The 27,827-nt window shown below is 42.0% G+C and overlaps 2 protein-coding genes, 2 long non-coding RNA genes and 1 pseudogene across 13 annotated transcripts in view; 3 read left to right on the top strand and 2 right to left on the bottom strand.

The window, feature by feature from the left end:
- Nucleotides 1-27,827, top strand: part of LOC135241614 (uncharacterized) — a 130,311-nt gene that overhangs the window by 25,499 nt on the left and 76,985 nt on the right. The gene's annotated exons all lie outside the window — the stretch shown is intronic.
- Nucleotides 1-27,827, bottom strand: part of LOC135241633 (uncharacterized) — an 86,492-nt gene that overhangs the window by 51,566 nt on the left and 7,099 nt on the right. The window lies entirely within an intron of this gene.
- LOC135241276 (myelin-associated glycoprotein-like) lies at nt 29-14,167 on the top strand (annotated as a pseudogene).
- On the bottom strand, nt 14,027-24,570 carry LOC135241180 (myelin-associated glycoprotein-like). Of its 8 annotated transcripts, none has more exons than XM_064311359.1 (9): nt 23,101-23,332; nt 21,335-21,408; nt 19,899-20,267; nt 19,309-19,599; nt 18,325-18,579; nt 17,703-17,960; nt 16,428-16,515; nt 16,261-16,341; nt 14,027-15,952 (listed from the first exon to the last, which is right to left on the bottom strand). In XM_064311359.1, exons 1-9 carry the CDS (start codon nt 23,118-23,120, stop codon nt 15,829-15,831), a joined length of 1,560 nt encoding a protein of 519 aa, XP_064167429.1. In that variant the 5' UTR covers nt 23,121-23,332; the 3' UTR covers nt 14,027-15,828. The 8 variants fall into 8 exon arrangements, 7 of the variants coding, with proteins under 7 accessions (XP_064167429.1, XP_064167420.1, XP_064167440.1 ...); XM_064311350.1 differs by lacking the exon at nt 23,101-23,332 and adding an exon at nt 22,006-22,274; XM_064311370.1 differs by lacking the exon at nt 23,101-23,332 and adding an exon at nt 21,911-21,970.
- The window catches only part of LOC135241099 (sialoadhesin-like), a 45,435-nt gene continuing 43,504 nt past the window's right edge, over nt 25,897-27,827 (top strand). Inside the window, exon 1 of the mRNA XM_064311251.1 lies at nt 25,897-26,218. The gene's annotated coding sequence lies outside the window, so the exon portion shown is untranslated. The remainder of the gene's footprint in view (nt 26,219-27,827) is intronic.

Genomic DNA, 27,827 nt, shown 5'->3' with positions numbered 1-27,827 from the left:
AAGGAAATGCTTTTTCACAACTGTAAAGACCTCAGTGCCATTTCTTAATGCGAAAGAAGATAGAATAGACATAAACTGTTTTTTCTATTTTGCAGTCAGTCCTGAAGCCAGTTCAGTTGGTGTCAGGAGGTCGGGCCTGTCCAGGTCTGTTCATTAAAATAAAGTGCAGTGAAAAAAGTACCAGGCTTAAAAGAAGGTAAGACTATTTCCTCTACATTTTGTTCTCACACAGTCAACTACATCTCTGAGGATCAAATAAATTGGCCTGGATTCAATCATCATTTGTTCTTAAGTACTATTTGTCATTTTTCCTTCCCACAATCACTTAGAGAGTTAATTTTAGTGATTGCTCAACTCACCAAACAGGGTGATACCTCTAATACTCACACTTAATCCAAAGTTAAGGGCAAATCTGAATTTAATGGTTTTCTTCTTTTGAAAATATTTTTGCTTTAACTCATTCAATTTCACGAGCCAGCAAATTGAGGGTGAGCCTAGCAGAAGTGTGCTATTAAAAATAAGTTCTGAAGATAAGATGTAAAAGTAAGTGATGTAGATCAGAATTTCAGATAGTTTACTTTTATCAGTATGATATTAACTATAGGCTATCTTCTTGTGTTTGTGATAAATGTTGTAATGCTGTTCTTACCGTGATATAATCTTTAAAAAGTATGCTGCTTGGACATCAATGAAATAGTATACTCAGTGATTTGTGCAATTTCCTTGTAAAAGTGCAAACCTTGTGAAGACATTTCTGTGTCAGTATGCTATTTGAAATGACACAGATAATTTTGCTTTCTGTGAAGAACCAGTGAAGTTTTTTAATATTATTTTTTTAAAATTATTTTTCAACAGTTTTTGTAGAAATTGTCTAACTGCACATGAAACAGTTAATAAGTCATGTTTTATCTTCATGCATATAATGAATGGCCTTAATTTAAAGACAAAAATATATGTGGTGGTCTGAGTTTCCTTATCTATTAACGTAGGGTGAGACCAGATGTTTCCTGCTTTTAAGCACTTTGTCTTCGCATGTTTTTAAAGTGTGGTTTTATGTTTTTTCATACATTTTTTTAGTTCCTTAGAAATAAGTTTTTACCTTGCACTAAGGTTTTTACCATGCAACACATGCCTTACTCAGTGAACAAAAAATGCAACTTTTCATTTTTCCTAAAATACATTTGCTTATATACTTTTACTTGTTGGAGGTTTGGTGATATCTTGGCAAAACAGACAATATAATCAAGTTAAAAAGACAATGTGCATCCGGTCTGATTTCACCAACTGTTTGACACGATTCATTCATTTGGTTGAACATTTTGTGGTATTGCAATCATAAATCTAGTCTTTGGATTTGTTTTTGAATTTGTGTCAGGGTTTTGATACCTAAACGTATATTAGCACAAATTCAGAATGTTTAACTTTCCACCTGTTGGTGAGTTATTGCTTAATTGTTGATTCAATCTTCATGTCGCTTGCTAGGCCTATATTTATACAAATTTGGTTCTGATTATATATTTTTATAAAATAAATATATTACAATCGCAATTTCACTAAGTTGATGTGTCATGTTCCGGTGTTCCTGTCTGTGTTTCCCTTGTTGGGCCGCCAGATGGGCGAATATTGTTTTGTTGTCCTTGCACCCCCTGTTAATTGTATGATTGTTTTCAATTGTCTCGTATCCCATCATTGTTCCACCTGTGTCTTGTTATCCCTCCTTCTGGTTTGATTGTTTTTTGAGTTCACCTGTGTCTTGTTACCCCTTGTCTATTTAAGTTCTTTGTCCCCTTGACTCGGGTGCTGGTTCCTTGTGTTTGTTCCCGATATCCGTTGGTTTCAACCATATCTACCTGTGTTTTGTTTGACCTTTCCTTGTGCTCTGCCTTACTGTGTCCTGCCCTGTCTGTGTTCTGCCCTGCCCGTGTTTGTGAGTTCCTCTTGTTTTCTGTTTTATCTCGATTTTTTATGAGTTTGTGTTTTTGCCCATTGTGGCCTTGTTTGTTCCCTGTTTGTTTGCCTGTTGTTAGTAAAGTCTTTGTTAATTTTCCCCTTTTTCAGTTTCGTGTTTTTTTTTCCACTCTGCGCCTGGGTCCCAGCACCCGTACCGTTACATGATGCAGTGTAGAGATGTAATTAAGTCTGTAATACCAGTGTGAGAGATGCCCCCATCCATTCCAAACACATGTAGTAATGGGGAATGTAAAGAACCATCACTGTGAAGACAAGAAAAAAATAAAAATGAAAATATTTAATACTGAGGGGAAATCAAAAATTGAACACACAATTTCCCAAAAATTGCACTTGGGATGAATTGACTGGGGGATGAACCATTACCTGTTATTTATCAGATTCCACGCCAGACACCCCAGGAAGAACACAGGACAAGTTAAATAAATCAAACTTTATTGCATTTCATAGAGCTCATGTAGCATAGAGTAACATTCGATTCTCTCCTACGCACCCTGCCTCCCCAAAAACACACCAGCTACACCCACCCAAACAGAAGTAAAATAAAAATAAATAATAAACTCCACTTGCATGTTCTGCATGAGCAGCCATGAAAAGTTTTTTTTTCGGAGAGTAATGCACTACCCCTGCACTCTTTCCACTGCTCCCTCTTTATCTCCTTATCGATAGCAGCATTCGAGGAAGTATGATTACCCTACCTGTCTGCACAGGTTCCACATGCGCCACCCAATCAACTAACTAACTCACTCACTCAGGCACCAGTTACACACCCCAGGATTTCTCCCAGATAATAAGGACTAAAAATGAAAGAAATGAGGAAGGGACAGTACTCCCCCGCCACCCCCACCCCCCCAAAAAAAAAAACTGACAAAAAAAACTGTAATTCCGACAGCCTTGTTGCACATCTATATTGTCAATACATTTTTTGAAAGAGAGCTTAGGTATTTTCAGGTGAACAATGCAACTAGTTACCCTTCCTTTTTTAAGTCTGCATGAAAGGGATATGACTCAAGAGACCATTGTTTTTGTCAGCCAATCAAAAACTGACTGTAGCTACAGGTTTTCTTGGGATGCTTCTGAAGGAAGAGGAAGATGTTTTTTTTTTATAACGAGACAGAAAGCTGGTCGCAGGCTACTCAGTCCGTCCATACCACAGAACTGTGTAAGAACATTTATGTGGTCTTTACTGTCATTTATTGTCCTGCCATAAAATGTTCCACCTCAATGCCCATAAAGCAGATGCTGCATGATTTATGACTTTGAACAATCAGTAAAGACATCAGACATTACAGGTAATATTCAGCACCTTAGCTGAACTTGGCATAACTGAATCAAGTATCTTACGAACTGTTACATGAATTCCTTATCATGTTTTCCCAGTGTCTTTGCCCAACTGAAAAACATGGAGTCTCAACCAATGCTGTGGGTGTTCTGTTTGTACCTGCAAGGTAACTCTCCTATCTTTCCCATCTTCATCCTCTCTGTATATAGTATTTTACCGATTCCTCAATCTGTCATCCACTATGCAACTGTTTCTGCTACTGAACTGGGTTAATGAAAGAGGTCGGATTGGTCCTGGTGTCACTTTGCTCATAGAAGAAATAGAGAGGAGCTCAACCAATCATGGCCTCCGTTGGTCACAACGCATACAACAGGGCTGATGGTGATTGGTGGATACTTTTGAGCTGTGCTGCCAAAATTCCAATGGGAATCACCAGGAGGGTGCCAGAAAGTATCCACCATTCACTGTCTGTTTGTTAACAACTAGGAACGAGGCACTAACCCAATTGGTAACACTAGATTTTGTCAGTTGAGATGAGCTTAATCTTAAGTCTTGTGTGTGTGTGTGTGTGCGTGCATACGTGTGTGCATGAAAAGCAAAAGGAAACAAAAATATGCAGACGCTTGGATGAGGCAATCCCATACCCAAAAATATGAGGGGTAGACCAGCAGTTTGTCTTTGCGTCTTTAAGCTGGTTTAAGGAGTACAAAACCTTTGAGCGATAACTGAACAGTCCACGATTGGAAGAGCTTATTTCTGTTTTTTTTTTCTGTGAGTAAAGCAATATCATGGCTGTCTTATCTCCATTTAATTATCCTTGCTATTCCACCTATTGAAACAAAACCAACAAACTTGGATGCATGTGGATATTGCATATGCACACACAGGATGTAGCCTGTTTTAACACTGCGGTCACATCTCACCCTCTTCCTCCAGTTATTTGTTCTCCAGGCTCCTCTGAAGAGTGGACGGCGGACATCGTTCCCCGTATGGAAGTCTTGACTAAATCCTGCGTGGTAATACCATGCAAGTTTACGTATCCAGGAAACCAAAAGTCTGCGACACAACGGAGGGCAATTTGGTTTGAAAAGAATGATCCAAAACAAGAATCTATGATAAAGACGAGTCAAAGGTGGACAACAGTTTTAAAAAACGCACAAGGCTAGTGGGAAATCTCGGAGAATCAAACTGCTCTTTGGAAATCGACCATATTAAAGGCAATGACGCTGGGGAGTTTTGCTTCAGGATTGAAATTCCCACATTGGACCAATACTCCTTCAAAAACTGTGTGGCGATCAAAACATTTGGTATGTGTTGTTGTTCTCCTGAATATTATGCCTAACATGTTACGTGTTTGCAGAGTGCATTGTGTTTGTGTGGCGTGTTGTGAAACTTATTTGTGCTACACGTTGGTTAGCTCGTCTGGGTCCCGTTCTGAAAAGAGTTGGTCTGAACTTTTTTTTCTTGTAATCTTGGTTGCTCCTTCTTCAGATAACCCAGACCCCCCAAAACTGAGTCACTACCAAGATCCCATTGAGGGGAGCCCCTTCACCATTATCTGCTCTGTTTTCCACACCTGCCCTTCCCACTTCCCCACGCTCACCTGGAGTCACGGCACCCGAGGCCAAATCATCACCGTGCACAAAGACACTGGTCACGGAAGGTGGGAGACCCAGTCGATCCTCACCTTCACCCCGACGCAGGAGGATGATCACAAAGAGGTGTCCTGCACAGTGAAACACCACGGAGATAAAACTATGCAGAGCGCCATCAAACTCAATGTGAAAAGTAAGCCAAGTTTTAAATGCCACGCACTACTACTAATTAATCCCAGAACGTGCAGAATGATTGAGTGAAAATGAATCCACCGGGGCAATGAGGTGCTATCCCTTACGGATTAATGGAACATGCTGCAATATATTGTAAATATGTGGAATTTTGGAAAGTGTTCATTTTAAAATATGTTGCGATATATTTCAGGTAAGTTCAGCGTTCTCTTCTACATCATCATCCCTCTAGTGGTTGCAGCGGGGACTGCAATAGTCTTCGGGGTACTGATTATGTTCATGAGGAAGAAATACAAGTAAGTCGGGGGCGACATAGCTCAGGAGGTAAGAGCGGTTGTCTGGCAGTCGGAGGGTTGCCGGTTCGATCCCCGTCCTAGGCGTGTCGAAGTGTCCCTGAGCAAGACACCTAACCCCTAACTGCTCTGGATGAATGAGAGGCATCAATTGTAAAGCGCTTTGGATAAAAGCGCTATATAAATGCAGTCCATTTACCATTTACCATTTACCAAGTCACATTGAGTATCGTTTTGATGCGCAGTGGAAATTTGTGTAGGTGTTCTCACATTTCTGGTTGACTTAGCTTCATCTATATTTGATTATTATCTGATCAGTCCATGTGATCTCAAGCATTCACAGACTTCATGCTTGATCTGTAGACTTTGAACGTGCAGCAGCAAATGTGCTTCTTTATTTCAGTCCGCCCTCAGTATAACAAAGAATGCATATGTACACTCATACACCAGAAACACAGTAGCAACAAATAAAAAGTTAAGCTTTTTGTTTCTCCAGAAATGATGTAGTGAGATTAAAAAGAATACTGAAGACCACCCACTACAGGAACTACGTTTGACTAATGCGTGTGACATTACTTCATGATGATACACAACAAAACTCCTAAAATTAGATCAATTCTAAGAGCATCATATCAACTCTTACTTTATGTCCATAGGGATGTTTTTTTCCACTATTTGAACCAAAGGAATTCCAGGGGGGTTTATTTTGCATGGCACTTTTTTCAGCGTATTAGTAGATATTCACAGAGTAATGCACCTTTTGAGAACATAGTACATGTCGTGCCCCAGCGTTGACTGGGAGGAAGTCTGTAATTAATCTTTTTTTTTTCCTCCATTCGCATGGCTGCTATTCTTCCCTAGGAACCGCATCACAGCTCTGCAGAGTGGGGGAGAGAACGGGCAAGTACAACACAATGACTGGGGTTCAATCAGCACTTGTGCCTGGCTTTGACTAGCACAGCCAGGATTATTTATTTATTTTTAAATTTCTTTTTACAAACACAGTTTGGTGTGTTCAGCAATCGCTTGTAACGGTTAGGGTGCTGGGACCCAGGCGCAGAGTGGAAAAAAACACGAAACTCAAAAAGGGGAAAATTAACAAAGACTTTACTTACAGGGCAAACAAACAGGGAACAGAAAAGGACACGAAGGGCAAAAACACCAACTCAAAAAATATCTAAATAAAACAGAGAACAAGAGGAACTCACAAACAGGTAGAGAACAAGGGCAGGTCAAACAGAGCACAAGGACAGGTCAAACAAAACACAGGCAGGTATATTCAGTCTGAAACAAAACATAAGTCAGAACAAACACAAACAGGTAAAAAACGCAGGCAGGTACAATGGGTCTGAGGAAACGCAAGTCGGGAACAAACACAAACAGGTAAAAAACGCAGGCAGGTACAATGGGTCTGAGGAAACGCAAGTCGGGAACAAACACAAGAAGGCAGGTACATGAAAGTCAGGAAACAAACACAAGGAACCAGCACCCGAGTCAAGGGAACAGAGAACTTAAATAGACAGGGGTAACAAGACACAGGTGAACTCAAAAAGCAATCAAACCAAAAGGAGGGGATAAGACACAGGTGGGAACAATGATGGGATAACGAGACAATGAAACAATCATACAATTAACAGGGGGGGAGCAGGACACAAAACAGAAGTGCCGCCATCTGGCGGCCCAACAAGGGAAACACAGACGGGAAAACAGGACCATGACAGTACCCCCCCCCCCAAGGGACGGCTCCTGACGTCCCAGGAGGCCAACCCGGGGAGGGAGTCAACAGAGGGTGGGGGCTAGAGACAGGACTCAGACAGGAACAGGACTGGACAGGACAGGACAAGACTCAGGGCTGGACTGGACAGGACAGGAACTCGGGGCTGGAGTGGACAGGACAGGAACTCGGGGCTGGAGTGGACAGGACAGGAACTCGGGGCTGGAGAGGAACTCGGGGCTGGAGAGGCACTCGGGGCTGGAGAGGCACTCGGGGCTGGAGAGGCACTCGGGGCTGGAGAGGAACAGGACAGGAACTAGACTGGGGCAAGGTAGACACACAGGACTGGACTGGGGCGATGCAGACACACAGGACTGGACTGGGGCGTGACTAGACAGAAACACTGGACAGGAACAACGCGACAAACACCAAGACCCTACATAACAGATACCCACACAACACAGGACTGGGTACAAGACAAACACGGAGTGACAGACACAGGAACAACACCAGGAGATCTACACGGACAGACAAAGGGACAAGCAGGCGGGGAGACACACGGCAAGACCAACAGACACACTAAGGGACAGACAGGGAAGGAGAGGGGGAAACCCAAAAACTGGCACAAGGACTGACAAATAGGCAGACAAGACAAGAAACATGCGGATTGACACGCAGACAGACAGGCAGACAGGCGGGAGAACACATTGGCCGTCGAGCTGACGGCCTGGGGAGCAGACAGACAGGCCAACATACTGGCTGACAAACAGGTGGGCAGACAGGCAGACAAACAGGCGGGGAGACAAATAGACACGGGGGCCGGGGAACACACAGACACATGGTTGGGAACACTGGGTAGCGTGGGAACATTAGGTGGAGTGCGAACTCTGGGGGGAGGACGGACACTGGGGGGAGGGCGAACACTAGGGGAAGCACGAACGCCAGGGGAAGCACGAACGCCAGGGGAAGCACGAACGCCAGGGGGAAAGGTGTGGACACTGGGGGGCGCGAGAACACTAGGGGGAGCACGAACGCCAGGGGGCAAGGTGTGGACACTAGGGAGAGCAAGAACACTAGGGGAAGAACGGACACTGGGGGGCGTGAGAACACTAGGGGGAGCACGAACGCTAGGGGGAGAACGAACGCCAGGGGGCAAGGTGTGGACACTAGGGAGAGCAAGAACACTAGGGGAAGAACGGACACTGGGGGGCGCGAGAACACTAGGGGGAGCACGAACGCTAGGGGGAGAACGAACGCCAGGGGGAGCACGAACGCCAGGGGGAGCACGAACGCTAGGGGGCAAGGCAGGTGGCTTAGCCTGCGGGGCGGCCAGAGCAGTCTGCGGCGGGCCCTGCGGGACAACAGATGGAACCGTTGTCCTCTCCGGGGCTCTGGACGGCTCTGGAGGCCTCTCCGGAGCTCTGGACGGCTCCGGAGGCCCCCCCGGGACTCGAGGCGGCTGCGGAGGCCTCCCTGGGGCTTGAGGCGGCTCCGGAGGCCCCCCCGGGGCTCGAGGCGCAAGTAAAGCCCAAAACTTGGGTGTAGCAGGCGGCCTCCGCGGAAGGGTCAGAGCAGGCGGGGCCTCCGGGGCTCGAGGCGGCTCTGGGGGCCTCTCCGGGGCTCGAGGCGGCTCTGGGGGCCTCTCCGGGGCTCGAGGCGGCTCTGGGGGCCTCTCCGGGGCTCGAGGCGGCTCTGGGGGCCTCTCCGGGGCTCGAGGCGGCTCTGGGGGCCTCTCCGGGGCTCGAGGCGGCTCTGGGGGCCTCTCCGGGGCTCGAGGCGGCTCTGGGGGCCTCTCCGGGGCTCGAGGCGGATCTGGGAGCCTCTCCGGGGCTCGAGGCGGATCTGGGAGCCTCTCCGGGGCTCGAGGCGGATCTGGGAGCCTCTCCGGGGCTCGAGGCGGATCTGGGAGCCTCTCCGGGGCTCGAGGCGGATCTGGGAGCCTCTCCGGGGCTCTAGGTGGCTCTGGGGGCCGCTCCGGGACTTGGGGCAGAGCAGGCCGTGAAGGCCGCTCCGGGACTTGGGGCAGAGCAGGCCGTGAAGGCCTCTCCGGGACTTGGGGCAGAGCAGGCCGTGAAGGCCGCTTCGGGACTTGGGGCAGAGCAGGCCGTGAAGGCCGCTTCGGGACTTGGGGCAGAGCAGGCCGTGAAGGCCGCTCCGGGACTTGAGGCAGAGCAGGCCGTGAAGGCCGCTCCGGGACTTGGGGTGGAGCAGGCCGAGGGCCCTGCCATCTGGGCTGGGCAGGGGACAGGAACACAGACCACAGCTGTAGGGAACCCGGCTGGGCAGCCGGACGGGACCGGCGGGACCCCCGTGGGCCGGACCCCGGAAAAATGGCAAGCCGAGACCCCTCAAAAGGGTCAGGATCCGCCGGCTGATCAGCTGGAGATCCGGCCGACCGGGAGGCAGCCCGACCACGGCGCCTCCGCGACCGCCCGCCCCGGGCACTGGAAGGCTCAAGCTCCCACCACCCCGATGGCATGTCAAACAAACCAAAAAAAAAAAAAAAAAAAAAAAAACTCTGCTGGGTCCCAAACTGGCTGGTTCCTTCTGTAACGGTTCGGGTGCTGGGACCCAGGCGCAGAGTGGAAAAAAACACGAAACTCATAAAAAAAATATCTAAATAAAACAGAGAACAAGAGGAACTCACAAACATGGGCAGGGCAGAACACAGGCAGGTAGAGAACAAGGGCAGGTCAAACAGAGCACAAGGACAGGTCAAACAAAACACAGGCAGGTATATTCAGTCTGAAACAAAACATAAGTCAGAACAAACACAAACAGGTAAAAAACGCAGGCAGGTACAATGGGTCTGAGGAAACGCAAGTCGGGAACAAACACAAGAAGGCAGGTACATGAAAGTCAGGAAACAAACACAAGGAACCAGCACCCGAGTCAAGGGAACAGAGAACTTAAATAGACAGGGGTAACAAGACACAGGTGAACTCAAAAAGCAATCAAACCAAAAGGAGGGGATAAGACACAGGTGGGAACAATGATGGGATAACGAGACAATGAAACAATCATACAATTAACAGGGGGGGAGCAGGACACAAAACAGAAGTGCCGCCATCTGGCGGCCCAACAAGGGAAACACAGACAGGAAAACAGGACCATGACATCGCTAACATTAGTCAAACTGAGTTTGTGAAGAAAAAGTATAATGTTCACTTTGTTTACTTTTAAGTAAAAGGACAAATGTTAGTTGAATCTGGGCCAATGTCTAATGAAGCATCAAACGTAGTTGGACAAGATAAGATTTCTGAACCTTTGTAATTCACAACATTCACATCTCTGACACTCAGGCAAACACACACACACTCACACACACACACACAAACACGCACACCTACACACACGCACACACACACACACACACACACACACACACACACACACACACACAGGGGAGCTTTGAGCTCTGCTTGCGGCATCAGGGTAACATTTAAACTGCCTTTCAGTCCTTATCCTTAAGGTATTACTGTAGAAACAATTTTCACTAGTAAGCAGTAAAGTAATACTACCAACCCACACAGAAAAAATGTTTATATAGCATGATTTGAAGACTTTTTGTGCCTTGGTGCAATTCTCCAAAACAGGAGTTGATGCAGATTTTACAGGTTTGATTTTAAACTGTGATTTATTAAGTGAATCAGAAACAATATGATTAACTGCTGAGAGACTAAATGAAATTCTTCTACATTAAGCATCTTGAAGCTTACACAAAGATGAACATACTGTAGTTGCTCAATTTAACAATGTTGTCTGCTGTCTACCACCTGTAATTTATTTATCACCAGGCTCGGACGGAGTGTGGCACAGTGGGTAAGGAACTGGGCTTGTAACCGAAAGGTCGCAGGTTCCTGTCCCGGGTAAGGACACTGCCGTTGTACCCTTGAGCAAGGTACTTAACCTGCATTGCTTCAGTATATATCCAGCTGTATAAATGGATACAATGTAAAGTGCTATGTAAAAAAGTTGTGTAAGTCGCTCTGGATAAGAGCGTCTGCTAAATGCCTGTAATGTAATGCTCTGGACTTTCACGCATGTCACGCAGGTAAGTTAATATTCTGGCATCGGTATGCTGTGGTCATTTTTTTTTTCCGTGTTACATAAATATTTTCCTGAATACTGCAAACATAACATGCAAAAAATGTCTAGTTTGCTCTCATTGCAACTATGCGACAATTATGTGAATGTATATTTTAGACAAGAAATTAAAAATAAAAACTCACTTACTCTCTACTGTAAACATGTGGATACATTTTCTCATTTAAATATATTTCACTTATTTTTTTTATTTTACATTCATTTGGCAGACGCTTTTATCCAAAGCGACGTACAAAAGTGCATTTTCATGATCGTAGACAACTGCTGAACACGGGTTCAGTAAGGTACAATTACTTATTTTGTACAGCTATTTCTAGCCGAGAACAATGAACACTATCCTGGTCTAACATCTGCAAAGCCAAACTAGGCAGAAGAATAAGCTACAGTATTAGGACGAATACAATTTACCAAGAAGTGCAGGGATGGGGCAACATGTAACAAGTGACAGGAAAAAAGGGTTTTTTTTTTTTTTAAATATATACAGCGTGGTGGTGGTTATTCTAGGTATAGTCTGAAGAGATGAGTCTTCAGGCCACGGCGGAAGATGGATAGTGAGGGGGAGGTTCGGAGAGGGATGGGGAGTTCGTTCCACCGCTGGGGAGCTAGGGTGGAGAAGCTCTGTGATCCCTTTGGGCGGGTGGGAGGGGTTGCAAGACGCCCTGCTGCCGCAGAGCGGAGTGGTCGAGCAGGCACATAGAATTGAGTCATGTCCTGCAAGTAGATGGGGGCTGTCCTGTTGGCGGCAGTGTAGGCAAGGGTCAGGGCTTTGAATCGGATCCTGGCAGCGACCGGTAGCCGATTTTATGGTTTTATGGAGTTCACTTATGGATTTTTTAAACCATTGAGAAAAATCTTGTCCATGTCTTTAAACCAGGGGAGATATTAAAGGGATATTATACTTTCTTGGTTTTTTTAATATATGATTTAAGTTTTAGTGTATGCTTTGAATTGACCAAGATGCTGTACAAGTTCAGTAAATTATATATAATATCCTCTCCAGATTTCTTCCCTTCCCAAGTCTTTTCTTGCCATTGTTTGAGTGTTTTTTCTCCTCCCACTTTTTTTTTGTCGGGTCAGTCTCAGTCTATCCCTTAATCCCAATTTTTCTTATTTTTCTGTAAAGCCTCTTTATGACAGTGTCTCTGTAAAAAGTTCTACGCAAGTAAAATTTTATTGAATGGAATAAAAAATAATAAGCTCATTTGTCAACAAGCAGATAAGTATTTGTATGCTCTGTTGTGTTATTGAGATTGTAGCCATATTCATGGTAATGTTTTGACCTCACAGAAGACACCCAGGCAATTATCAGGATGGGACATCACGGCCTGAAAGGTTAGTCATATTTTTTAAATGTTTTTTAAAAAATACAGTCTGCCCGCAATCATCTAAATATCTCTGTTCCACTTTTTTCAAATAGGCGGTCTATTTGGAGTAGATTTTCTTGGTAAGTCTTTCTCGGTTTTCACAGAGTACTTCTCTAATAATTTAATTTAAGATTTCTGTAGTTATAGTCTTCTTTCGTCCTGCCCTTACAAACTTATCTCGTATTTTCCTGCGTACAACACGATCATCTAATTTAACATTTAAAACCAAATTTATTGTCTGTGTTCACAGGAGATCAAATGGGAACAACAGCAACATGGATGTTGGTTACAGGTACATATTTTATGCTTCTGTAATGATTTTCAGCACCAGCTAAGAAAATGTGATCTAAAAGGGCCAAAAATCCCTGCACCCTCACAGAGCCAACAATGAGGTCATTTCGACTGGAGGCCAAAAGGCCTCAAAACCCCGCTGCCCTTCTCCTAAAAGGTAAATTAAAATGTTAAAATGTTCTGTGCCATTGCTGCCAGTAGGCGCAGTGAGCATCTTCTAAGCAACTGAAAGGCCTACATTTTCAGGATTTTTTAACAATAAGTTAATAATGATAGCCGTGCCATACTAATTAAGAATTTTTTATTTATTTGATGCAGTAACCCAAAGTCAAGTGCCAATTCTGGAAAGGGCAGAAATGTAAGTATGTGACACTTGGCTTCCACCTGGTGTACGCCATTGGGATCTAATTCAGTTCCCCACAGATTAAGTGACAGATTAAAGTTTCATTTAGTTAAAGAATGCTTTCTACATTTAATTGTCCTGAAAGGAATGCCTGGGTAGTAATCTAGACCAGGGGGTCTAACACACTAGGGCCATACTAGAGAAGGGCTTCTCTGAAGTGCCGTTGGGACCCCTCACTACTACCACCTGTAAGCTTCCGATGGCAAACACCCACCTATGTCTGGCAATGCTGATGGAGCTTACATTTGTTAAATGGGTGAATGGACATCATTGTTAAGCTTATAAAAAAAAACACATACAGGTTGCAAGGGAAAAGGCATAAGATATTTAACCTCATCAGGATTGGCAGGAGGAGACTAAAGCCAGGCTTGACATGGTGCTGTGTACTCTTATTTTAGTATTTTTATTTTCTGATCTCCTTATTCTCTGGACACGGTTACTTAGTTACATGTCATATTAATTTATTATTTCCTCAAAAACATTTTCAGAATGACAACTGCAACGATTTTGCTGATGCCAACATATATGGAAACTTGTAGCTGATGCCAGCACATTTGATCAAGACACAATGGAAGATGTCACCAGAAAAATTTGCGGTTCCTTTTTCCTTTTCCCTGGTCTTTCTCAGTTCATTTCATTTGTGCTTCTTTCTTTCTTAATAGTTACATCAATGTGTTTGAAATAACACGGGGAATCTTAGCTTCTGTTTAGCTAATCTGGTATAATCATATATATAACCCATAATTGACACTAGGCTTCCTGGATTTACTTACTCACTTCTAACACTTTCCATTGCTTTAAACAACTTCAAATAATGAACATTTCTGTCATTTCTTGCACTAGATTTTCACGTGACCATATTACCTGTGTTCTTCCAATATACCTATATACAATGTGTACCAATACAACTTCGTACTATGCATTTTTTGTTAATGACAAATAAAGAATTGCCGCCTCAGACCGTTCCCTATAGAGTACATTTTGTTATATACACTATTATATTATATATATATATATTGGGATTGGGATGGCAGGTATGCCATCCCGCCAAGTTACGCCGTGGCGGAAGGCATGCCCCATACCTATACAGCACCGAGAGTTATGCACTTTTCAGGGTTCCCCACAGAAATAACCACAACAGCCAGAGACACTCAGCCCTTAAAAAAATTAAATTCTGTACATTCTGACCCCATTTCAACAGACAGATTTCATAAACAACTTCACATGTCCACACAATAAAGCCCCAAACTAAGGGGATTTTGCGTTTTCTCCTTCTTCTTCTTCTCCTTCTTCTTCTTCTCATTCTTATTTTTCCTGCCGCCTATCCCACTAACAACATGTCTCCCCATTGGACATTTTACCGACACCAGCCAAATCTTCACCTACACAACCCAATCAAAAACTTGCATACACACGCAAAATACCCATACCTTTTTACTCTGAAACATTTCCAGTTTAAACAGCTAGCCTGCCTGTGGCCTAGTAGAAAAGGTTACAGTCTTGGGAACATGAGGTCGTAGGCTCAAGCCCAGCTAGGAACACATTTCTTGAACCTGCTTTTACCCTGACGATGAGAAAGTAATCAAACAGCAAATTGTTTACAACGTGTGCGTGTTTTCTGCTGTTGTTGCCAGTTATACATATAAATGTGAATGCATTCTGTCGCTTCGGATGTCAAGACATGAAAGCGAATGTTCGCATAAAAACATAATGAATGTGTTTGAGAGGATATATAAAACAGTTACAATCTGACTATTGTGACCTGTTATATCCTATTTGTTGCATAACAACGGTCCAAGTTCAACTACCAACGACAGTTTTGCTTGACAATGATAAAATATGCCCAAACGGCTGCAGAAGAATATTTCAATTCCAGGTGATTAAAAATGATTTAAAAAAATAAATACAAAAGTAACCATATATAATCATTGTTGGTAACCCGTTGTATATAAGTGGAATAAACCCCTCCGGGCTGTCCCGGTTATTAGAAAATAATGTAGGCTACTTCGGTGGTAGTATGGGGTTACAGAAGAAATCATAGGACAGATGGACCGACGACAACGTCGCTTTTTCATACGTCAGTGGGCTAATTTGCCTAATCTTCGTGGGACTTTAGACCGCGGTGGAAACGCAGACAACCATGGGCTGAAGGAACCTTTTAGTTCCTTTAAAAGTAGTTCCTGGGACTAAAAGTTCCGGGTACTTTTGGTGGAAACGCGGCTATTGACATGTGCATTTATGAATGTCTACGTAGTGCTTATGAGAGGATGGTGTACTGCTTATGAAGGGCTTATATATGTCCTTAGGACCATTCATAAAAGCTGTGTCTAAAGAAACATGCTGTAGAAAAGAATACCAGACCAACTTAAACATTTTTGAACTACAGCAATCAACCTGATTTAGCGACAGTTGAGATCGTTTACTGTGTAATGTGTACAATCAAATCTAACAGTTTTAGTGTTGTCTGTTCCTCCCAGTAGTACGTCTAAGTGCTAGACTTAGCTGGCAGCTTGTAACCTGACAAGATGTCCGCTCTGCCTTGTACTGGCCCTCCATTAGAGTGTTGTTTCCTGATCTATGCACCCGTTTGCCTGCTGTATGTCTCTCTGGTAGAGAGCATCAGTAATGCATGATGTAATGCGTTATGTACATCTGTGAGAGCACCCTTATACATACCCCAATATTACCATACATCTGTTCATCGTTTACATAAAATCCACTGTTGATGCTTTTTTCCTCCTTTCTAAAAAAACAAAAACAAATGAAAGAATATTTAGGTCCAATTCAATTCGGGTATTAATATTTTCTTTTTACACTTAAAGGGGACAATGAGTTTTTAAAAAATCAGTTTGGCACTTTGTGTTTTTTGATACAGATAAAATGCAGTCAATGCCAGTGGTTTCCAAACTTCTCCACAGGGACCCACAGCCAGATCCAGGTATCGATGTGTTCCCCCTCAAGCACACCTGATTTCATATTACAAATTATAACCCAAAATCCAGTTTTCCTGTGGTTTTGGTTATAATTTCTCACAGGTGTGGAAAAAAATACCTTGCTGCCATAGCGTAGGAGGTCCCTGTCATGGTTGTGGCTGCGTCGTCCATACCAGTTACAGGTTGCTCACGATTGTGTCTGACAGACATCATAACACAAAAGTTAAAATAAAATCAACATTTTAAAAAAGCACTGGGTGCCAGTTACAAAGGAAGCATGATTACCTCATTCTTCTTGCTAGCCACACTACAACGGCCATGCCTGCCACCAGCAGCACAGCAGCAACTATGAGTGAAATGTACTGGAGTTCACCTGCAAGCAGAGACAAATCAAACATGTCAGTGATTAATCAGTGTAGTTGATGTAGAACTGGGTGTAACTAAAGATCATGGTCTGATTCTGGGTTGGACACTGCTGTTGTACCCTTAGAGCAGGTGCCTAACTGCATTCTTGTATATCCAGCTGCATAATGGATGTAAAAGAAGTGTGTAACGCTTCTGATAAGTGTCTGCTAAAGGCCTGTAATGTAATGCAATGTAAATGCTGTGTAAGTCACTCTGGATAAGAGTGTCTGCTAAATGCCTGTCATGTAATGTAATGTAAATACTGTGTAAGTCGCTCTGGATAAGAGTGTCTGCTAAATGCCTGTAATGTAATGCAATGTAAATGCTGTTTAAGTCGCTCTGGATAAGAGTGTCTGCTAAATGCCTGTAATGGAATGTAATGTGACGTAAAATCTCTTCAAATCTGCCACCTAAGTGCCCACTGAATTTGGACTCATCACATATTTGTGGTTTATTAAAATAAATCGGACGAACAAGCCAGAAATTCGCATTCAGAGCCATCCGGTGATACTTCTGAAGCTACCCAGGCCATTATTCCCCTTTTCTCTTCTCCCTTTAGCTCAGGGCAATAAAACAAAAAGTGTCTCCCCATCCCCCCGATGGCTCACTACACACAAAACCACATCATAATCTACCTACCACTACTAACTACATTTTTTCCAGTTGTGGGAAACATGTTAGTGTTGACCTGTATACCATATGTTTTATGATTTAGATTTTGTGACATAAACAATTAAATTATAAGCTACTTACTTTTTTTATTTGTTTTTTTATTTATTTAATTTTTTACATTTGCTAGTACAATATGTGTGTTTATCATTAATTGTTTCTCCCATATTTCATAGGTTTTGATACATTAGTCTTGACCAAATGCTTGTGCCTTTCATATACTGCCATCATCCATGTATCTGGTGTGTGTTGCCACCAACTTAAGAGGCTTAATTTAAGAGCAGTGCAAAGCAGACAAGATTGCCTGGTGTGAAAACATGCTAGCGTGCTATTTCTGAACACGCCACTTTGTCAGCAAACATCTCACACCTTTGACAGCTTTGTACACCACTTCGTCAAAAACAACAATGTGATGGCATACACACCCAAAAAAATGACACTGATGTCAGTACATTTTAGTTTTCCGGACAGCGGACGATGGCCTACCGCTCTGGGGTGGTGTGAAGACTGCGGACGTGTTTCCTCGTGAGTTGCTGGCCTGGCAGGTGAGCTCTGTGAGCCTCTGGGTACTCCGCAGCGTGCCCAGCGTGATGGAGCCGTGTCTCTCAGTGCCGGCGCTGGCATCGCTCCCTCTCTGGAGCAGCCAGGTAATCTCAGGGGGAGGTTCTGAGTCCACTACGCACAAGCAGGCCACCCCCGCGGCCCTCACGCTACAGGCCGGTCCCTCTTTTATTTCTGGGGCATCTAGAACAATCAGAGGAAAATATGTAACAAAGGATTAGTGCTGAACTGAACCAGGGTTCTACCTGAAGCTTGATTCAGTTCAGGTTTCTGAGTCAGCTTTGACTCGGAGGGAAATAAAAGTGCATGATTTCATTTTTTGGTCTTCACAAACAAAGCATGGCCAAGTTCAGAAAGCCCCAGAATAGGTTTACCAAATATGTGATGAAAAATGTAAACATACATTTACAGAGACATTATTTTTTTCTATTATTGTCTCACAACATTAATTATGTATGAAAAACTTGAAAAAAATAAAATAAAAGTTATCCTCGCATTTCCATTCCATTTCCAGCGGGCAGTGCCAGTGAGATCGCTTTTGGCTTACACTCCACACTGATCTTGGCCGGAGTGGAGTTCTTGTGCCCCTCTGTGTTGATGGCTGCACAGTAGAGAGCTTTAGTGTGTCTGGACACGTTGTGCAGTTTGTAGATTCGTTCCTCTGACAGCAGAGTGCCAGTGATGTTGTACCACTGGTAGCCGTGTGCAGGAGGGTTACTGTCACTGGAGCACTGCACCTCCACAGCATCTCCCTCCTTCACCACTGTGGACTCAGGCTCGACCTCCACACGGACTGGGGCATCTAGATGAACAACACGGTTTTTAGATGACTTGAGATTATATTTAAATGACTCGACAAGTCACCGCAAGTGGTACAATCTGGATCAGGGCATTAGTATTTTTAAGGCCAACTAAAATGACCAGCATCTGACAGAGTTCCTGTACCACTCTACCAACGGTTAATGTTTGACTCTTTGAGCCGCAACGCAGTGGCTTGTTCATACACTGTTACATGTGTGATTACTGTGTGGATTATGTGTGAAACTAGACATGATATGTCATTTATATCCAGACATGTTTTATGTCATAAATTAGCTGATCATAATACTACTAAAGACATACAGATCAAAGAATGAAATATGTAACTGATGAAATCTGGAACAATACAATTAATTGTGAAAATGTAAAATATTTTATCCATTTTTTTCTGTGCCTATTTCTTTAGCTTCCAAGGGTTGAAGATCTGTTTTGGAACATGTGATCTAAATTCATTCTTTGATAAAAAGTTAAAGTAAAAAAGCATTGGTAGCAGTCAGTTTTAAACAACTAAAAATAAAACTGTTCTCAGAAAAGGGGAATTGAATTGTTACTGTAAGTTTCAATTTCCAATAATACTCTGTACTACATTCAGTGTTAAAAAAAAGTAATAAGATGCTATCAAAATGTGTTAGTTCTCATTTTGAAGAATTGTGAAATCCTTCAGGCTTTGTGCAAAAACATGTAAAAAAAATAAATAAATTAGCCCACTTACATGCCACATTCAAAATTTTAGAAGATTGCACAGATGTGACCTGCTGATACTTTGCTGTGCAAGTCAGATGCTGGTTGTGGTCAGAGTTTGTGGCAGTGAAAGTCAGGCTTGAAGTCACTCTCCATTGGCCGTTGGGCAGCTCCTCTGATTGGTTGGTGGTTGTTCCACTGCGGCTCCAGATCAGGTGAGGCAGCTCCGTGGGACAGGAGTGAGACACAGAGCAGGAAGCAGTCACAGCGTCACCTGCTTTGACCTCCCCGCTCACGGTCAGCAATGGGAAGGCTGGAGAGTCTGTAGTTAAGTGAAAACAAGCATCTAATAAACCGCCATCTGTAAGCTACAAGTTCCCAATGTATCATTTTCAGTTTTTGGTCACCTAAGTGAGCTGTCACATTTCTAGAGAATAAAGTCATAAAAACATATTTCCAATCACAGCTGGTCTCAAGCATGCAGTGGGGCTTTCAATAGCCAAAGTGCACAGACCTAAAAGGAACTGCTTATGTTTTACAATGACTTTAACCCAGGATCTTATCAGTATATACTCATGATTTTAAAAATAAGCCACATAGAGAACACTTCTTCAAACGCACCTTGGACATCAATGGAGACCAATTTATCTTTGTAAGAGTACTTATTAAAGTCACGAATCTCTATCCTAAAAATAAATGGGCCATTGTCCTTTTTTTTCAGGTGATTAATTCTCAGTGAACAGTTCTTCCTTGCAAGATCCCCAATCAAATTTGTCCGGCCCCTGAATTCTTCCATCACTTTGGAGGAGTCCGGGTGGTAAATGTATATGTCTTGATTTGTCGTGTGCCATATTCCTGTCAGGTCTGTAGGCTTTATTTCACGGTCTGGGTAATTGAACTTGCAGGGAACCACGACACAAGATCCCTGCAGTGCTGATATTGTCTGCGGCACTTCTGTTGTCCAGGTGGAGGTGGTGTGAACATTTAACACTGGAAAAAATAAATAACAATCAAAGTGTGATGTTTTGAAAAGATGAAGATCCCTTGTACGCGGAGCCAAGGGACTTCAAATTAGCCTTCCTGGCTAACTCTATCACATTTACAGAAATGTTATTAATACACATTTTCCGTGTCAAATAAAAAAATTTAAATAAAATAATAATAATACATGAGTGGTTCCCAACTCTGTCCTGGACATCCATCCTGTGGGTTTTCACTCCAACCCTAACAAAGTGCATCTCATTCAGCAGCTAGAGATCTTGTTGAGCTGCTAATTATCGAAATCAGATGCGCCAAATTAGGGGTAAAATGAAAATCTACTGGTCGGTACATTTCCAGGAACGCAGTTGGGAACCACTCACATTCATACTCCAAAGAGATGGACAGGTATCGCTCATGGAATAATTATCTCACTGAAAATGGGAATACGATGTTTGGGAAGAAATCACGTTTTAGAAATCATCCAACAATGTTGTTGGAAACATGATGGGGGTATTAACATCAAACAGTATTGTACATGCAAATTAGCTTGCACACCTGTAGTGAATCCTTAGCATTCAGACTGCCATCAGCACACAAAACCATTTCACTGACGAAGGCATTAAGAGAGAATGTTTGAATCTGTTAGCTTCATCTTCACTACAAATTTAGATTTTGGATCTTTTCAGAATGTAGATTGACTGAGGCATGTCGACCGAGGGTTGTGTTTTGAAATGCCAAGATTCCAAAGAACACCCATAGGTAATTGGTTGCTTAAGATATGTGAGAGCATTGTGTGTTTGAGCTTTAAAAAAACATCACAGGGCATGCCACACTGACTGACTAATTCCTACTTTTTATTTTTCATCTCTGATGTTGACTGTTGGATGCTGCCTCCACGTCAAGAAATTGTTTCTGTCACCCATGTGTTTACTATGACCTTCGTCGTAGATTCAAACAATGTGTGGTCTTTGGCAGTGTAATATATTCTTTCCATTTCAAGTGTTATATAAAGCAGAAAAGCTGAGGGAGACTGAGGTAACCTTGTCAAATAATTTGGGTCTTTTTCTGCGCCTTACCTTTGAAGAACAGGATGTGAAATAACAGGTATTTAAGCCATTCTTTGGGTCCCATCTGTTTCTGACCACACAACCTGTGGGCCAAAAAAAACCCTTATATAAAAGGGTTAACCTTTACCCTTATGTAAAATGTGATCATTTACACTACCGTTGTATGTAGTAGATACAGTATTGGTGCACAGAGCCAACGTTAAAACCAATTTAAAAATAAATGTTTATCCATCTCCAAAGATCTATGAGGTCCCAAGAACTTCACATTAGCGATAGTCACTAAAATGCAAAACAAAAAACATTTGTAATGTAATTTAAAATTCTTAGTTCAGCCTATGTCAGCTATCTAAAGGGTTGTACTTCAAGCAAAAAACAAATTAAAAATCACAAAACTTGTTTTAAAACTGATGTAAATATTTCCCACTGAAATGCACAACATATGACTCCTTATTCCATGAACAGAACTGGTAAAAGCTATCGCACTCACCAAAAAGCATTTATAAAGTGATCACAGATTATTTGTGAACCAGAAATATCAAATAATCATTGTTATTCAAAAGCTAACAGTAGCATTATTGTCCTTACCAATGCTTTGATGAATAGAAATTCTGCTTTAAATGTGTTTCACCACAAGAAGGCAATCAAAAGAGTAGAAAAATTTACCAGATTAGGCTACTTACAGATATTCTAGCTGAGCGTTTCTCATTTGTTCCACTCGTTATTCTTTCTGACTGAAATTGGAAAGATCATTTCTTCTTCTGAGTTCCTGTTTCATTTCCAATGTGATGTATTTATATCTTACTTCACTTCCCAATTGTTTCAGATGAGTTTGCTGAATCAGGGCCGGTCCAAGCCTTTATGGGGCCCTAAACAGAATTTTATTTGGGGGACCCCCCACCGCCTCTGCGCCACCAATACTATTGACTATTGTCAATGCTTGATCATTCGCACACCTGCTGTAAATCTAACACACCCATTATCAATTTTATTAGGCCTAGTTGTAGCTGTGTTGCTTACATCATACATATAGTGTGAGTACATAGTTGATGGAATAGAATAAGTTTATTTTGCCAACATAAATTGTTATACTCAGCAGAAAGCAATTTGTACACATAAAACAACAACTCTTAATCTATAACTAGCTAATTAAGGCATAATGATATTGGAATATAAAAGCAAAGACCCCACAATGGTGCTGTAAATAATGTTAGGCTGTTATCAGTGCCAAGTTTATGGAACAGAAGCTTATTTTCATTACAGAAATACATACCCAGCAACAAGTTATTTTTACACAGAAGAAAAAACCTTTAATCTTTAAAATTAAGCCAGATTGATAGTGGAATATTTTGCCAATAATCACAAAATGCTAGTGTTAAATAATGTTATGCGGTTATCAGCATCAAGATCAGTATACAAACACGAAAACGTTAGCTTGCTTTTATTTCAAACCAACGATGAATAGCTAGCTATCTAGCGGTTAAAATCGAAATTTCTCTAGAGTTTTAATCTAACACATTAGCTAGATTCCCACCGTTAAAATCGAAATTTCTCTAGCTAGCTAGTTAGCTAACTTGCTATTATACATACAACTAGGTGGATTAAGATGTCAAGGCCATTTAGGGATGTTTAATCAAACGTTAACTTTCCTAAGACAAGACAAGATATGCTACCTAGGCTATGTTGTTAACTAACTAGCTAGCTAACATTAGCTTCTGTTTTCTTCTTTCTTTTGTCTGCTCCAGAAGGATAGCCTATGTCCTTTTTTGCGACATTACTTCTTTGCTGCCTTCTCCATCGACGCAGAGGAGAGGACTGTAACCCAACGTTAGCCTGACTGAGTGTGCTTGCATCAAAATGCAGTTAACGTCCTTTACAGTGCGCATGAACGTGAGACCGGCTCTGACAGAGGCAGCGGGAATTGATTAAACCAGTGGTATTAGCTAGCCAGCCCGTTAACATAATATTGCGTTTTTGTATGATTACCATTGACATAATATAATATATCAAAAAACAAACAAACAAAAAACATTTCGAGCTCTCTTGTGGGACATTTCATGCGCTCTTGGGGGCCCTCTGGTGGCCACGGGGGCCCTAAGCAGGCGCTTAGTTCGCTGTTCGCCTGTTGCTGATTTATGTGTCCTGATCAATGTAAACTTTTTTCTGACGAATCTAGTTGTTCTCCACTGAGTGACTTATAGTACAATGATGAGTATAAAAAGTAATATATAATAAGAAATATATTCACACATTTTCTGCAAATGACCACACATAAACAAAGATAGTAAATTAACATTCAAATTTAGATTCTTTGGAAACTTATTGATTCAATGCAATAAATGGAAAATTCACAAATACAATGAATTCAAGAGAAAGAGGCAAATAGAATGCCATCCTGTTTATTTAAATTTTACATGCACAGATTCATTTAACTGTCATTGCATTTCAAAGTCACATTTTGTAAAAAAAACTTAAAAAGTATGCCAGCAGTTAAGTAATTCTAACTCACATCAGTGATCTCAATGACATGATGACAGAATTCAAATTGTGTGCCTTTGCAGTATTAAAAAGCACAAAGCCTGCAATAAAACTACTGGTTTCATTGCTTGCATAAAAATTCAGACCAGTGTCCTAGATATTCAAAGAATTGCACAATGGTGACACTTGAGGCCTTTAAATATTAATGTACAGCCAGGGTTGTACCTGCTGGAGAGTCAAAACAACTTAATGTGCCCCTCTATCTAGTGCACTGTGTTTAGCTGGGACAGTGTTCAATATGATTGATGTGAACATTCAAAGTGTATATTGCAAAAAAATATATATTATCCAGATATGCAGCATTTTCCCCCGTACACCTCAGTACTTCTTACAACACCACCAGTGGATCTTCAAACCAAAGTTTGGGAAGTACTGATTTCCCACAAAGTTCATGCTGTTCATTTCTTGTCCTCAATGTAGAGGGGGTTAGAAAATCCCATGTTTTCAGGAGAAGTCCCAGGCTGAAGAACATAGTGAACCGGGCTAGCACGGCCTAGGTGCACTTTGGTTCTGCTGCAGACCTTCCTGGATGTCTCAATCTGACTGTCATCCTTGGCATTTGAGAAGGAGTCTTCTAACTTCATCCTGTCTTCTTTGCACTGGAAATAGACCCCCTGAGAGCTGGACGTGCCATTGCCCATGGTTACACAGTTCAATGGTGAGGTCGCCAAAGAGGTTGTGGAATGTAGATCGGGTGATCCTGGACATAGCGATGAGCAGGGATGTGCGGTTGGGCATTCCAAATTGGGGAGAAAAAAGGAGAGATTTCACTTTTAATTTTATTGAATCAAGGCCAGCACTGTCGAAGATTAACCTCAGTAGAACTGGCAGTATCCATGCTTGGAAAGGAGTCAGTACGTATGATCACATACTGATCGTACACAAACGATATGTCTGCCACTTAGTTCTTAATTTCAGTTTCTTCCACTACTTCTCAACGCACATCAGTACAGTATCTATACTCCTCAGGCGCAAATTTCAGCTGATTATACATTTGAGGGTTCATGCCCATTTTGTTGAGTCAAAATGTTGGTTGTTTTTTAGAATACACAACGGTGTGTAGGTAGTTTGCGCATAAAACTTTCATGAACAGAAATGCTTCTTGCCAATTTATATGCCACTGCTAACCACTGAACACAAAGATGTCTTACCTGGGTGCGTGCTAACCACAGAACACAGAGATATCTCACCTGTGTGCGTGCTAACCACAGAACACAGAGATGTCTTACCTGGGTGCGTGCTAACCACAGAACACAGAGATGTCTTACCTGGGTGCGTGCTAGCAACAGAACACAGATATCTCACCTCTGTGTGTGCTAGCCACAGAACACAGATATCTCACCTGTGTGTGTTCTAACCACAGAAAACAGAGATGTCTTACCTGGGTGCGTGCTAGCAACAGAACACAGAGATATCTCACCTCTGTGTGTGCTAGCAACAGAACACAGATATCTCACCTGTGTGTGTGCTAGGCACATAACACAGATGTCTTACCTGTGTGTGTTCTAACCACAGAACAAAGAGATGTCTTACCTGGGTGCGTGCTATCAATAGAACACAGAGATCTCTCACCTGTGTGTGTTCTAACCACAGAACACACAGATGTCTTACCTGGGTGCGTGTTGGTTACTGTGAGGTTCCTCCTGCTCGTATAATTTAACTGCAGGTGAGCCCGCCATTTTATACACATTTAGTAAAGTCCCTTGAGCCCAGAAGAAAGGGTGTGAATAGCACTGTAGGGTCCATTCAGTTACAATGGGATTAATGTGAAGTGTTTCTTAATGTTTAGTAAAGAGGACACCCTTGAGTGGTACTCATCTGGCTACGGGTGTGACTGAATGAAATTGATCCCTCATTGATCAGACTACAAAGGGCTATGAAGCCTCTAAAGCTCATTTAAAATCTATTGTTGTCCATTGAAAAACTCAGCACTGTGATGTTTTTTCACTCAGAATGAATTACTAGAGTTCCTGACGTTATAATAATGTTTGATATTAGAAAAAAATAATTTGTGTAGATTTCATTTTCAAAATGTTGTGATCTGTGTAATTGTTGCCTGGTTTCAAGGCCTCTGCATTGCTGTTTGTTTCAGACTATGCGCAATAACAGAGTTCTGCCAAGAGGATTTACAGATATGTTTTTTTTTTTTTTTTGCAGGAAGGAAATGCTTTTTCACAACTGTAGAAACCTCAGTGCTTGTTCTTAATGCGAATGAGGATAGGAAAAACGATCAGTGTATGACTATCCTATTTTGCAGTCAGTCCTGAAGCCAGTTCAGTTGGTGTCAGAAGGTGGGTCCTGTCCAGGTCTGTTCATTAAAATAAAGTGCAGTGAAAAAAGTACCAGGCTTAAAAGAAGGTAAGACTATTTCCTCTACATTTTGTTCTCACACAGTCAACTACATCTCTGAGGATCAAATCAATTGGCCTGGATTCAATCATCATTTGTTCTTAAGTACTATTTGTCATTTTTCCTTCCCACAATCACTTAGAGAGTTCATTTTAGTGATTGCTCAACTCACCAAACAGGGTGATACCTCTAATACTCACACTTAATCCAAAGTTAAGGGCAAATATGAATTTAATGGTTTTCTTCTTTTGAAAATATTTCTGCTTTAACTCATTCAATTTCACGAGCCAGCAAACTGAAGGTGAGCCTAACAAAAGTGTGCTATTAAAAATAAGTTCTGTAGATAAGATGTAAAAATAAGTGATGTAGATCAGAATTTCAGATTTACTTTTATCAGTATGATGTTAACTACAGGCTATTTTCTTGTGTTTGTGATAAATGTTGTAATGCTGTTCTTACCGTGATATAATCTTTAAAAAGTATGCTGCTTGGACATCAATGAAATAGTATACTCAGTGATTTGTGCAATTTCCTTATAAAAGTGCAAACCTTGTGAAGACATTTCTGTGTCAGTATGCTATTTGCAATGACACAGATAATTTTGCTTTCTGTGAAGAACCAGTTTTTTAATATTATTTTTTAAAATTATTTTTCAACAGTTTTTGTAGAAATTGCTCCATTATTGTTTAACTCACATAACACCTAACTGCACATGAAAAAGTTAATAGGTCATGTTTTATCTTCATGCATGTAATGAACGGCCTCAATTTATTTACAAGACAAAAAATATATGTGGTGGTCTGAAGTCCCTTATCTATTAATGTAGGGCAAGACCAGATGTTTCCTGCTTTTAAGCACTTTGTCTTGGCATGTTTTTAAAGTGTGGTTTTATGTTTTTTCATACATTATTTCTGTTTCTTAGAAATAAGTTTTTACCTTGCACTAAGGTTTTTACCATGCAACACATGCCTTACTGAATGAACAACAAATGCAACATTTCAGTTTTTCTAAAATTAATTTGCTTATTGGGATGGCAGGTATGCCATCCCGCCAAGTTACGCCTTGGCGGGGGCATGCCCCATACCTATACAGCACCGAGAGTTTGGCACTTTTCAGGGTTCCCCACAGAAATAACCACAACAGCCACAGACACTCAGCCCTTAAAAACAGTAGGCTAAATTCTGTACATTCTGACCCCATTTCAACAGACAGATTTCATAAACAACTTCATGTCCACACAATAAAGCCCCAACTAAGGGGATTTGCGTTTTCTCCTTCTTCTCTTCTTCTTCTCATTCTTATTTTTCCTGCCGTCTATCCCACTAACAACATGTCTCCCCATTGGACATTTTACCGACACCAGCCAAATCTTCACCTACACAACCCAATCAAAAACTTGCATACACACGCAAAATACCCATACCTTTTTACTCATTTCCAGTTCCAGTTCCAGAAACATTTCCAGTTTAAACAGCTAGCCTGCCCGTGGCCTAGTGGACAAGGTTACAGTCTTGGGAACATGGGGTCGTAGGCTCAAGCCCAGCTAGGAACACATTTCTTTAACCTGCTTTTACCCGCACTAATAATTGTCTACTACTTCTCAATTATTGCTTTTGCA

This window comes from Anguilla rostrata, chromosome 1, assembly GCF_018555375.3.
Source record: "Anguilla rostrata isolate EN2019 chromosome 1, ASM1855537v3, whole genome shotgun sequence".
NCBI lineage: Eukaryota > Metazoa > Chordata > Actinopteri > Anguilliformes > Anguillidae > Anguilla > Anguilla rostrata.
This window is presented reverse-complemented; position numbering and strand designations above follow the sequence as displayed.